General features: G+C 44.3%; 1 protein-coding gene across 1 annotated transcript in view; it reads right to left on the bottom strand.

Moving 5' to 3' along the window:
- The window catches only part of VWF (von Willebrand factor), a 247,585-nt gene that overhangs the window by 164,211 nt on the left and 70,608 nt on the right, over nucleotides 1-12,766 (bottom strand). Inside the window, exons 16-18 of the mRNA XM_029911665.1 lie at nucleotides 11,061-11,301; nucleotides 9,671-9,765; nucleotides 6,383-6,543 (exon numbers count right to left, since the gene is read on the bottom strand). Of these exons, the coding sequence (XP_029767525.1) occupies nucleotides 6,383-6,543; nucleotides 9,671-9,765; nucleotides 11,061-11,301 (497 nt within the window). The remainder of the gene's footprint in view (nucleotides 1-6,382; nucleotides 6,544-9,670; nucleotides 9,766-11,060; nucleotides 11,302-12,766) is intronic.

The raw sequence follows: 12,766 nt of genomic DNA, 5'->3' as shown, positions 1-12,766 counted from the left end.
TGGCCCCCACTGGCCGCGGTTCACCGTCCCGGGCCGGGCCAATGGGGGCTGCGGGAAACTGCAGCCAGCACATCCCTCACCCGCGCGGCTTCCCGCCGCCCCCATTGGCCCGGGACGGCGAACCGCAGCCAGTGGGGGCCGCGATTGGCCGAACCTGCCGCGTCAGCAAGTAAATAAACTGGCCCAGCCCGCCAGGGTGCTTACCCTGGCGAGCCGCGTGCCAAACATTGCCAACCCCTGGTCTATGCTAAGGGCAACATTATGTTTATCATCACGTGTTGCAGTAAGCATTTGTTCTTTGTGCTGGATCATTGGTCACAAACCATATGGCATTGTATTTCTTGATTGGATGATTTAGGCTTTAAAAGCAAGTGGATTTCCTCTTCCGTTCATGAATTATTTGTAAGCATTCTGATTGTCTGATTAATCTATTGTGCAAATAATAAAAAGACCTTTTCAAAATGTCCACAAGTGCACTTCTGATGATAATACTTGTGCAAATATTTATTTACGCTAGTATTCAAGATACTTTTGCTTCCCACAGACATTCCTGCAAACAACAATTATTCCCCTAAAGGTTTGAGAATTAAAAGGGTCCTAGAGACCAGCAAAGTGAATTGGCAAGTCTCATTTGTGACAAATATTCACAACTACTTTTTTTTTTTGTTGCATTTGCTCAGCTCTACTCATCGCTAATCTGGAAAATACCAAGATCATTACATTATTTAATTTCCATCCCTATCTCTGTATCTCTAGGAAAACACACTCTGGGGAGGAGAAACTGGCATCCAATAAAACTACATGGCTAAAAAGGAGCATTTCACACCTGAATGATATTAAAATCTTGTCGCCTGTGGTGAAGGCTGCTGTGAGCACAAGGTTAAGCTGGTTGCCAAACGCCGAATTAGGAATGAATCTTCCCCAAGGCTCGTTTGATTGAACCTTTGGGGTATATTTGCTCTTGCTCTGGAGACTGTTCATTAGCATCAAGTGAGCATATCCCACCCAATCCATTTCAAGGGTTCCCCAGGGCCAGTGAATCTCAGACCTTTCCATTTTCTATACCCAGGTTCCTAGCAAGAGGAAAAAAAACAACCTGAGCCCTGATACTCTCTTTTTATGGCACAGGCTACAATGAAATAAGTATCCCTTCAGATGTTAACTTAGTCTGAAGATAGTTTCCAGAATGGAGGGTCTTCTGGGTTTTCTCACCTGCCAGAATGGAAGTGAGCAAGATAGCAAGCAACTGCTTTGAGACTGAGTTCTACCAGTAGATTGAACTATACTGCCATCTAGTGGATAAAAGGGGCTATCCCTTTTTACCAGGTTTCAAGGGATTGCCCTAATCCTACAAAGCCTAAACTCAGGCAAATCATCCCACTGACTTCAATGGGGAAGTTTGCATCAAATTCCAAGAGCTGCCTCTTCTGGTAAGAGTCTTAGGGTATGTCCACACTACGGAGACTACACTAGCATAGTTATGTCGGTATAGCCCCATAGCATAGGGGATTTTTCCATTGGTGCAGGAACACCCCCTGCCCAAACAACAGTAGCTACATCAGCAGAAGCACTTTTCCATTGATATAGCTGTGTCTATGCTGGGACTTATGTCATAGCTACATCTTTCAGGGGTGTGGTTTTTTCACACCCCGAACCAACATAGCTGTGCCAATATAACTTTCGAGTGTAGACCAAGGCTGGTGCAGTAATTGTCTGAATGACGGATCAAAGCAGTTCAGAAAAAATAAGAACCTGTGTAGTAGCACTGGTTAAATAAAGCCACTGTGAGGCTGTTAGGCCTAGTCTACATTAGAAAATTAGGTTGGCTGAACTATGTTGGGCAGGGTATGAAAAATCCACACCCAAGTGGCATATTGAAGCCAGTGTAGACAGTGCTAGACTGATGGAAGAATTCTTCCATCAAGCTAGTTACTGGCTCTTGGGAAGGTGTATTACCGACGCCAATGGGGAAACCATAGGTGCTGGCTTCCTCCGGGCCCAGGAGTTGCTCAACCCCTCAATCCGCCCCAGGTCCTGCCACCCACCCGCCCCCTTCCCGCAAGCCTCCACCTAGTCCCACCTCTTCCCACCCCTGCTCTGCTGAAGGCCCCGCCCCCACCCCACCCCACCTCCCAAGTCCCCAGCCCCGCCCATCTCTTCCCACCCCCACCCTGTCTTTTCCCCGCCTCTTCCTGCCCAGTTCCACCCTCCCCTGAGTGTGCCTTGTCCTCACTCCTCCCCCTTCTTCCCAGAGCCTCCTGCATGCCACGAAACAGCTGATTGTGGCAGGCAGAAGGTGCTGGGAGGGAGGAGGAGGAGTTAATCAGTGGGGCTGCCAGCAGGTGGGAGGTGCTGGGGGGCTGAGGGGGAAAGCTGGCAGCCAGTGGGAGCTGGAGTACCCACGGAGTCAGTGCCTATGGGGGAAACCCCTCCTGTTGGCATAGGCAGTGCCTACACTGAAGTGTACACATTTCAAGTGTAGACAAGTCCTCAGTTTCAAACGTTGGCATTTTCCCCCATTGAATAATTATGACTACTTTTTTCATTATAGGAATAGCTCTACCCTTGATCTTCACCAATTCCTGGAAGCAAACCCAAATTTCACACCCATTGTGCAGATTGAGCAGATCAGGATAATTCTGACAGACTTTGGCATGAACCCAAACAGACTGCAAATCTTTGGGAGGCTCACTTACTAACATTACTATATACTATGCTAGAAGATTCTCCCTGCCCCCTTCCCAGCAAGGAAAATTAGTGGAATATTTTCAGCATTTGAAATCTGAAAAGTAGTAACACAGTTTTAATAAAGAGGAAAATGAATTATTCTTGCAGTTGAATAATTTGTCCTTGAAAGTATTGATGTGTAATCTTTCTCAATCACAGTTTTGTATCTGCCACAAAAGAGTGCTGTTGGAACTAGCCCATTGCTTGCATTGCTCACTGCTGACACAAAAGACTGCAGCTGGAAGTACAAGGAGCTTTCCTCATCCTAGCTGCAACTCACAATCTCAGCTGCTGTCATCAGAAAGCATTTCTATTTTGGAGCAGACTCTGCCCCTATAAATGTCTGATTATCAGCAAATATGGTACCAATCTTCCAAAAAAAATAAAGAGGGAAAGTGATCCTGGAAATTATTGTCTAATAAGCCATCTAGTTTCTAGTAAGATATTGGAAGAAATACTGAAAGAGAAAAGAACTATACTCACATACAAGAGAAAAAGCACCACAGGTCTATAAATCTACATAGTTGCTACAAATGAAGTCAACCACTGTTTTAGATAGAATTCAAAACTAGTGAACATAGTGAATTCTCGAGGGCTGTTTCAAGAATTTCCACGGCAAAGGTTTTTCAATGGAAAATTGGTTTTTTGTCAAAATGAACTTTTTTTTGCAAAAATTCTCTTTCTGAGGAAAATTACAATTTTTCATTGAAAAATCAAATGCCCCAAATGGAAACATTCTCTGTTTTCAAGCGAAAACCAAAACATTTTCACCACAAACTGAAATACTGGGAGCGCCACCTCCCCTAACCAAGAAGGGAGGTCTTGATGCATCACAGAAGATGTAGTTGACCAAGGAGCCCAGCCTAAAGAGGAGAATGGGAACATGAGGTACCTGAATTATAACTCCCAGGAGGCACCATTTCAGAATAAAAATATATTGGATTGTGGCCAAAATATGTTGGGTTTTAACTTTTCTCCAAAAACTCAGAATTTTCTGGGGGACGGGGGGAGGAGGAAACCTTTTCTTATCAGCTCTAGAACGCATTATTGGTTAAAATCTGATACTCTGCACCACATGCTTTAAAATATCAAAGAAAAGACTGTCTGTGCTTGGAGCAGCTTACACTCTAAGTAGTGAGACCTCAACAAAGGAGATGCACTGGGGGGCCCAGAGGGAGAGTCTCTTTTTATATATGTATTTATTAATGTTGGGTGGGTGACAGAATTTCTACTGATACAAGTTAGCATTAGTAAACATGGTGGAAATAGTGACCAAAATTTTAAAAAATGGGTGCCTAAAGTTGGCCTTCTAAATTCATATTTAGGAACTTACATCATTGGCCTCATTTTTCCAAAGTGCTCAGCACCCAGCAACTCCTATTGAAATTACTGGGAACTACTGGATACTTATCCTAGCATTTATTTGGGTGCCTACATACTAATTTAGGAGCTTAAATACAATCACCCATTTTATAAAACCTTGCCTTTAACTTCTAGTAGTGCAAATGCTTTCCTTTATTAACTAAAAGCAAATCTCCACACAAGGAAATCTGCACTACTTCGAGCTCAAACCTTAAATAGCTGTAAACAAAAATCAGCTCCATAATTAACAAAAAACCTTTCCCCTTTGGTTTATGCTAGGTTTGTAGATAGGCAGATAAATGATCTAGTTTAGAAGACAATATTAACAGGCCTTGGACTACTATAAATGCAGTTCCAACCAGAGTCTCTGAGTTTTAAGGAAAGTTAAATCAAGACACAACAAAACCCCTAGTTTGCCAGCATTTTTTCCCTAAAATAATTTGTTCAACAATTTTTTTCCTTCATATGTCATATAAATTATTCACAGATAAATGTTTTCATTCTCCGATCAGTTTTACTAGGGGGAGTGGGCACAGAAATACTGTCTACAGCAGCTGTATAAAAGATACACTGAGTTCCAACTGTAACCCACTCACATTGGCCTCTGGGCACTACCAGCTGTGTGGGTGAGTGAGACCTCCTTACCTGGCTAGACAAGCCCCGATAGGTTGTGCAGCATCCCTACCCCATGCTCTGAGAATGATGGCTGCAGCATTCTCATAGATTCCATAGGGATTAAGGCCCGAAGGGACCATTAGATCATCTAGTCTGGCCCCCGGTATATCACAGGTTATTAAATCTCACCCAGATACTCCTATATTGAATCCGCTGATGTAAATTAGACTAAAGCATATCAGTCCTCAGGACTAAACTGTTGTGTAGTAGGAGAGCCACACAAGCAGAGAGCAGGAGAGACCAAGGTGCCACCTACACCTGAGGCTCCTGCAATGCCAGGGAATTGATTAGTGAGATACACTTAGATGATGCTAGCAAATTATCCATGGCCCATGCTGAATAGAAAGGCAAAAACCCTAAGTCCCTGCCAATCTGACCGGGGGGGGGGGGGGGGGGAATTCCATCCTGACCGCAAAACTAGAGATAAGTTTGACCTTGAGCACAATAAGCAATGCACATTAGACAGGAATCAAAAGCTATGTCTCCACTTGGAGCTGGGGCTGTGAATCCCAGCTCAAGTAGACATATTCATCATAGCTCTCATTGTCCTAGAGTGCTAAAAATAGAATGTAGCCACAGCAGCATGAGCTGTGGGATGGGCTAGCCGCCCCGAGTACATGCCTATGGTCTCAGATGGGTATGTACTTGATATGGCAAGGCCATAGCGCTGCTCATGTTGCCATGGCTACATTCTATTTTTAGCATGGTAGCACAAAGAGAGCTAGCACATGTATGTCTCCTCAAACTGGGAATAACACCCCAGATCCAAGTCTAAATGTACTCTAAGGAGGAGCATTTTCTATACCGCCTCACATAGGCGCCGACTTCATGGGTGCTCCAGGGCTGGTGCACCCACGGGAAAAAAATAGTGGGTGCTCAGCACCCACCAGCAGGCCCTACTAATCAGCTCCTCACCCACCCCCAGTGCCTCCTGCCTCCCGTGGATCAGCTGTTCAGCAGCATGCAGGAGGCGCTGGGGTGAGGAGGAGGAGCAAAGGTGGGGTGCGCTCGGGGGAGGGGGCAGAATGGGGTGGGAAGAGGAGGGTCAGGGCAGGAACAGGCAGGGCGGGGGTGGGTCCTTGGAGGAAGGGGTGGAGTGGGGCAGGGCCAGGGGTGGAGCAGGGATCGAGTACCCCTGGGGAATTCAGAAAGTAGGCACCTCTGCTGCCTCAGAACACTGGTCCACCTTGTCTGGTGTCCTATCTCCAGCTGTGGTCAATCTCAGATGCTTCAAAGAAAGGCAAAAGTCATCAGGGTAATTGGGCATTAGAGAAAAAAATCCTTCCTGCAGGCAGCCAGCTGAAGCCTTGAACCATGAGATTTAATCAGTCATTGTCTTGGTGCATAGTCATTCTGGCTGCTTTCTATGAAAGGGTGCTAGGTAGGAGGAAGGGGTTTTCTGTGCATTTTCCCTTCCCAATGTACCTGCTCTGGGGCATCAAAATGTGGCTGTTAGCACTCAATTATTATGCTACCTGTTGCAGAATACACTGCAACCAACCACATGGTTTTGAACAGCAGGAAAGCTGTGGATGGGAAAGAATGAAAGCAAGAACATCAGGATGATCCACTTTTATTTGCCTCAGTTACTAAACATAGCAATTCACATTTTGCTTACCATTCCTTTGGGACAGAGGCATCCAGATATGCAGCCATGGCTACCACACTCTAAGTCGTAGTTCTGGCAGGTCTTGGTACACTCTATCCCTTCAGCTCTTGGGTTGTTTGGAGGACAAACAAACTTGTCCATAGGTGCCCTGCATATCAAGCTTCTTTTTACTTGAAGAAAGAAAATTTAAACAATTGTAATTAAGAAGAAAATTTCATTAGGATAGCACTGCTCCTAGGGATCTATCAGCATCGTGATCAGAAGCTTGGTTTTGTGAAAGGACTAAAGCAGAACATAGGTTCCAAACCAAGTTTCCCATGCCTGTGTGGCTAGAGGGTGACATTTCTAAAAACCACAGTGAAAGTCAACGGGACAACACAAAAGTTGTACTGCTTTAACTACACCAGTATAGTGAAAGCAGTATAATCCCTTAACGTGGGCACAGTTATACTGAGAGAAAGGTGCTTGTACCATATAGGTGATGCCCCTTAAGGAAGGGGAATAAGGTATATCAGTGTAAAGCACTCAGTATAATTGCATCCTCACTAGGCTGATACAACTATAGGCATGTCAACAGTGTGCACACCATTATGGCAGTGTGCCGAGTACACGCAATACACACTCCCCTAGCATGGATATAAATAGCAGTGTATACGATAAGGCTCTGCTTAGATGAATAAAGACATGCCAGAACCTTAGGGTATTCACCTTACACAGCTCTCTACATGCCCAAGCAGTGCCTCTCCCATCTATACACTGTTATTTGTAGCAGCGTAGTGTCCTGCTGCCTCCCTGCTGCAGAGCCTATCCCCACTGGAGAGCAAGATTCCAGCAGCAGGTATATGCTCCATCAAGGAAAGGCAATAGGGAAAGTCTCTGGCAGCTCCACGTTGCTGGAGCCTTTCCCCACTGTCTTACTGCTGACCAGAGTCTTTCACTGCTGTGTGTAACTACTCACACCCTACATGCCGCCACCAGTGCTGTTCAGCATAGACATAGCCTAGATCAGTAAAAGAAAATCCCCTGTGACACCCTGGCACTCCAATATTCACCACTATCATGTAATCAGGGTGAGGGTTAGGGTTTTGTACAAAGTATGCCTTGTGAGGTAACATTCTAAAAGTCTTGATCTGCTAGTCAGTAATATCTTGTTGAACTGTATGTGCTATTGTCATATGTGAAGTTAAGCTATGTATGTGGTACTGAAACATGTTGGGAGGTTGAAAACACCCACAAGCAGCCTTATAACAATAAAAAGGCCAAACAAGGTTAATGGCTTATTGAGGAAATGCACACAAGCACATGGATTACCTCAGGAACTGTGTACAATAGAAACCTCTCAGAGATAGCACTACACAATGGGAACTGTTTGACCCAGGTCACAGCAAAGAGCTTTCCAGGAATTGGGAAGAAGATATAAAAGGGGGGAAATGACATCCTGAGGGTTCCTCATTCTCCCTACAACCCCACCCCCGGAAATACCTGAGGAACAAGGACTGAACTGTGGGACGTGATGGTCCCAGGCTAGAGGGATTTCTAGCTTGTGTATGAAAACCTGGAAAGCCCAAGCTGCAGAGCCTAGGCAGCTTGTGCCTAAAGAATCTGCCAGCCTGTCTATCACTCAGGGTGAGAATTTGCTAATTCATATCCTACCTATCTAGTGTGTTAAGCTCAGTTTGCGGTTTTGTTTATTTACTAAGGTAATCTGCTTGGATCTGTTTGCTATCGCTTAAAATCTCTCTTTTCTAGTTAATACACTTGTTTCTGTTTTAACTAAAACCAGTGTGTGGAAATCACACTCGGGGCAGAAAGCTGTGTATATTCCTCTCCACATTGAGGGAGGGGATGAATTTCATGAGCATAAGCTGTGCAGTTCCCTGTGCAGTGCAAAACAGTATAATTTTGGATTTACCCTCCAAAGAGGGGTGCATGCCTTAGGAACTGGGAGGTACCTTAGCTATGCCTTCCCATGCAGGGGCTGGTTAAAGAACTTGCGTGTGTCCCTACCTGTGTGTATGCTGGTGAAAGAGCACGCTTGGAGAGTTTAGCAACTTGTCACAGCGGCACAGTGTGTGAGGGAGCCCAGGCTGGTGGGTCAGGCGGGCTCAGTGGTACCCCAGTTCCAGGTGGCACCCTGGGGGGAACCCATCACACACCCCTCTGACCAACATAGTTATAAAGTTACCAGACTTTTGGGGTTTCCATTTTTTGATGGAGAGTCAACATTTTCCAACCAGCTCTTGTTATATTTATTTGTATTTATTTCTATTTAAAAAATATCTAAACAGATCCCTATCCAAGGCCCTAGGTGCCCTAACACACCATTCACAATACCGGTAAAGCTCAGCAGCATTGAAGTAATCAGTTCAACTGGAATTCAGCCAACTCTATCCCTTCATGATCCTGGAAGCATACCTTTGGCCCTCTCCAAACCCCCTCTTAAACAGGTGTCTTTTGCAGCTTGCCCAGAAAGTCATTCAATTTGGGCTCTTTCTGACAAGTTCCAGAGTCCCAGAGCCTGCACGGAGAACACCTTGCCAGCTGGCCCCTCTCTTTTATAACAAGGGGGATCCAGCTCACGTGCCCCTGTGGACCACAGGTCTGTTAGCACAGCAAGGGGAGAGAGGGGTCCCTCTTGTAGGCTGGTTCCAGGCCATTCTGGGCTATATAGGTCATAACCAACAGCTTAGACACCCTCAGGAGACCAATGGGCAGCCAGTGCAGTTCCTGGAGTCATGTGCTCCTAGTGAGCAGCCCCACTCAGTGAGCCAGCTGTTGTGTTTTACACCAACTTTGGTCTCCAAATGGTTTTAAGGTGTAGCCTCTTGTAGCGTGCGTTGCGATAGTATCATTGTAAAGTTACAAAAGTCTGGATAACAGAGACAAGGGCCACATCCGAAAGAGAAGATTACAACTTTCTCGCCCAACAAAGAGGGTACAAAGCTGACTGGATCTCTGCTGTAATGTGATTGTCCAATAGCAACTGGGGGGGCTAAAATTAACCCTAAGTGATCATCACCCTTAATCCCTTTAGCTAAAGGGAAACTGCAATGGTAGTTGTAATTGCTTTATGAATCAATCCTGAGTGGTGCTCAGCATCTCACTGCAATGCAATGAACACCCTCAGATTCTCCTGAAGATGGAAATGTAGCCAACTCCATCCCATAGAAGGCACTGTTTTTATAGACACACTCCCACCCGCCCAAGCACTACTGTTGCATCCCTTCCCTCAAACCGTGTAGCAAAATACTGTAGAAAAGAATAACAACAAATATAAATTTTTTAAAGCATACTAACTTCTGGCAGATGGCTGATGGTCAAAGAAAACATCTGGCAGGAAGGTACCAGGGAGTCTGTTTGTAGTGCAGTGCATGAAGCCGTTTTCACAATAGCTATGAAAGAAAAACAAACAGCAGCTATATTTAACAAACTGACATTTAACTTTCACTTACATTATGGTTTTTAAAGAGTCTACAAGAAATGCAAGGCTGTAGCTAGCAATTTGTACATACACCGGGCAATCATAGTTCCATACCCACTGTATGTGGGTATGGAACTACCCATCCTTAACCCAGTGGTTCTCAAGCAGGGGTACACGTACCCCTGGGGGTATGCAGAGGGGGGTACATCAACTCATCTAGATATTTGCCTAATTGTACAACAGGCTACATATAAAAAGCACTTGCGAAGTCAGTACAAACTAAAATTTCATACGGACAATGACTTGTTTATACTGCTTTATAAACTACACATTGACATGTAAGTACAGTAGTTATATTCCAATTGATTTATTTTATAATTATATGGTAAACATAAGAAAGTAAGCAATTTTTCAGTAATAATGTGCAGTGACACTTTTCTATTTTTATGTCTAATTTTGAAAGCATGTAGTTTGTAAGTGAAATAGTTTGTAAGTGAAGTGTACACATGACAACTCAGACTCCTGGAAGCAGTACACTAGTCTGGAAAGGTTGAGAGCCATTGCCTTGACCTACCAAGGCAAACTTGCCTTTAAGCACACATGATTATTCATCATTACATTACTCCAGTGTCGTACTGATGTAACACAACTGAAATGAATGGAGCTACACTGGCATAAAAATGAGTAACAGAATGGTGACACAGCCCTATTTGCTGCAGTGTGGAGGAGAAGTGGCCTCTTACTGCTCTCAATGTGACCTCTCTGGTTAAGGGGAAAATGAGAGGATATTATTCCAGAAATTGGACTTGTCAGGAACAGTTCATCAATTCAATTCCTAGTTGCCACTTAATAATTATAAATGCTACTTAGTAGTTGCTTTTTTTGATAGATATAATTAGGTTTTAAGCATTTTAAAAAATGTATTAGTGTGCATTAAAAAGACATTTTTAAAAGTATTTAAAGGGCTATTGTAAGCAAGTTACTAAACTCCATTTCAAACTGGCAGAATGTTTTGCAGAAAAATTTGGTTTTATATCCTGCTTCCTGATGCAGATGCTTTTGATACGTCTTGGGAAGATGCCTAGATTTAGATTAGTTATGGGCAAACCCTTAATTAGTTTAAATCGGCACCGATCCTTTGACTTCAGTATGGCGATGCCAATTTACACCAGCGGTTTGGCCTAGTTATCTAATGAGGCTTTTCAAAAACTTCTTTAAATGGTATGTAAAGGAATAACTGAAATCAGTTATGAGTACTGCACTTACCACATGGTATAATGATCTGAAAAGACATCATCTGGTTGGAAGATCTCACCATCATAGTAGCAAGAGCACTGGGACTTTGGTACACAATCTCCATGCTCATCAATGTATTGCCCATGTGGACAATAGCAGCCTTCCATGCAGACCTCATTGCAGCCTACATCTGGGTAGGATAGAGCTCGGCAGGTCTGGTTGCATGGAGTTCCACACTGCTGGTAAATTTGGCCTTCTGGACAAGTCATTGCTGTTAAATGATACACATCGATGAAACCACAATGGAAAGACCCACTGTCCCGTACAATTCATGTAATCAGTGGGGAACATTTTCACATTAACAGATATATTATATGGGGCTGATCCAAAGCCCATTGAAATCAATGAAAAGTCTTCCATTGGCTTCAGCTGACTTTGGACCAGGCTGTAAATGAATAGCTGCCTATTTTTGGATCTGATAACAGTGTTGTTTTTTCTGATTCACTTTTACTATTAGATCTTTTTATCCTAACAAGGAGATTATTTCAAAAAGAACAGAAAACCCACCAGTGGCACATCAAGGGACATATCCTGCTGGCGTAACTCATGCAGATAGTTCCACTGAAGTCAATGGAACCACTTGTACAATGTGAGCAAGGTACAGCATCAAGCAGAATCGATAATGAATGTTGGAAAAAGATTCCCACAAATGGGGGGAAAGGGTAATACAAACTGCCTCCAGTTTCTGCTGTTACTTGGCTCTAAAAGGGAGTTGTGGGTTTACAAAATCATTGTTCTACCTGTATCTTTCCTTCTTTTTACTTAGTTTTCAAAAACAATGTAGTTTAGGGTCAAGATTGCCAAAAATGGGCACCTACGGTTAGATTCCTAAATCAATGTATAAGTGGCATGATTTTCAAAAAGTGCTGAGCACCCAGCAGTCAGCACTTTTTATAGTCAGACCCCTTCTTCAGGGACCTAACTATGACCTTCAGAGCCTAACTTTGGGGCTCTGCCTTCTAATATCTTGGTCTACTGCTGTAATTAGTAGTATTGATTTGGAGATGTTTCTTGGTTTGTACCTGCATCCAACACGAGGTGGCAGCAATGACAACAAATGTACATGTAGTGTAGTTGTAGCCGTGTCAGTCCTCGCCTTTCCACAAGACCGGGAACAGGCTGCTCTCGGGGTCATACTATTTCTGCTCAAAGGCTGTATTGTTAACTAGGATTTGCAGAAGCATTCGGATTTGTAACAAGCTTATAATGGAAACAGCAGGGTTCTAAGTTGTTGTAGGACACTCAATGGAGTGAGGACAGCAGCTGCAGATCAGACTTTGCAAGCTTCTATCACAACTAAAGCTTAGGTCAAGGGGGGTGCAGGAGCCTTCTCAGCATTCTACCCTGCAGAAGGGCCAGACAATCCCAGCCCTTGTATTCCCCAAGCAGAAGGCCTTGAAGACTCTAGGGCTCCCTCCTGGTTATCAGAGAAACCCCAGAAGGAATAGCGAACGGTCGGGCCATGGCTCCACCCTCTTCCACACCAGCCAATGGACGTAAGCCAGCACAGGGGCTAGGAGAGCACATGCTGCACTCTGTTAAAGAGTGCAAGGTTGGCCACTGATCTATGCTCCTCCCATCCCGCTCTCATGGTATTGCTCCTACCTCAGACACGATACTACTGGGAACTGTCTCTCTGCACCCCATGCTACCAGTCCCAAAGACACAATCTATCT

This window comes from Terrapene carolina, unplaced genomic scaffold, assembly GCF_002925995.2.
Source record: "Terrapene carolina triunguis isolate 2854851 unplaced genomic scaffold, T_m_triunguis-2.0 Scaffold112, whole genome shotgun sequence".
NCBI lineage: Eukaryota > Metazoa > Chordata > Testudines > Emydidae > Terrapene > Terrapene triunguis.
This window is presented reverse-complemented; position numbering and strand designations above follow the sequence as displayed.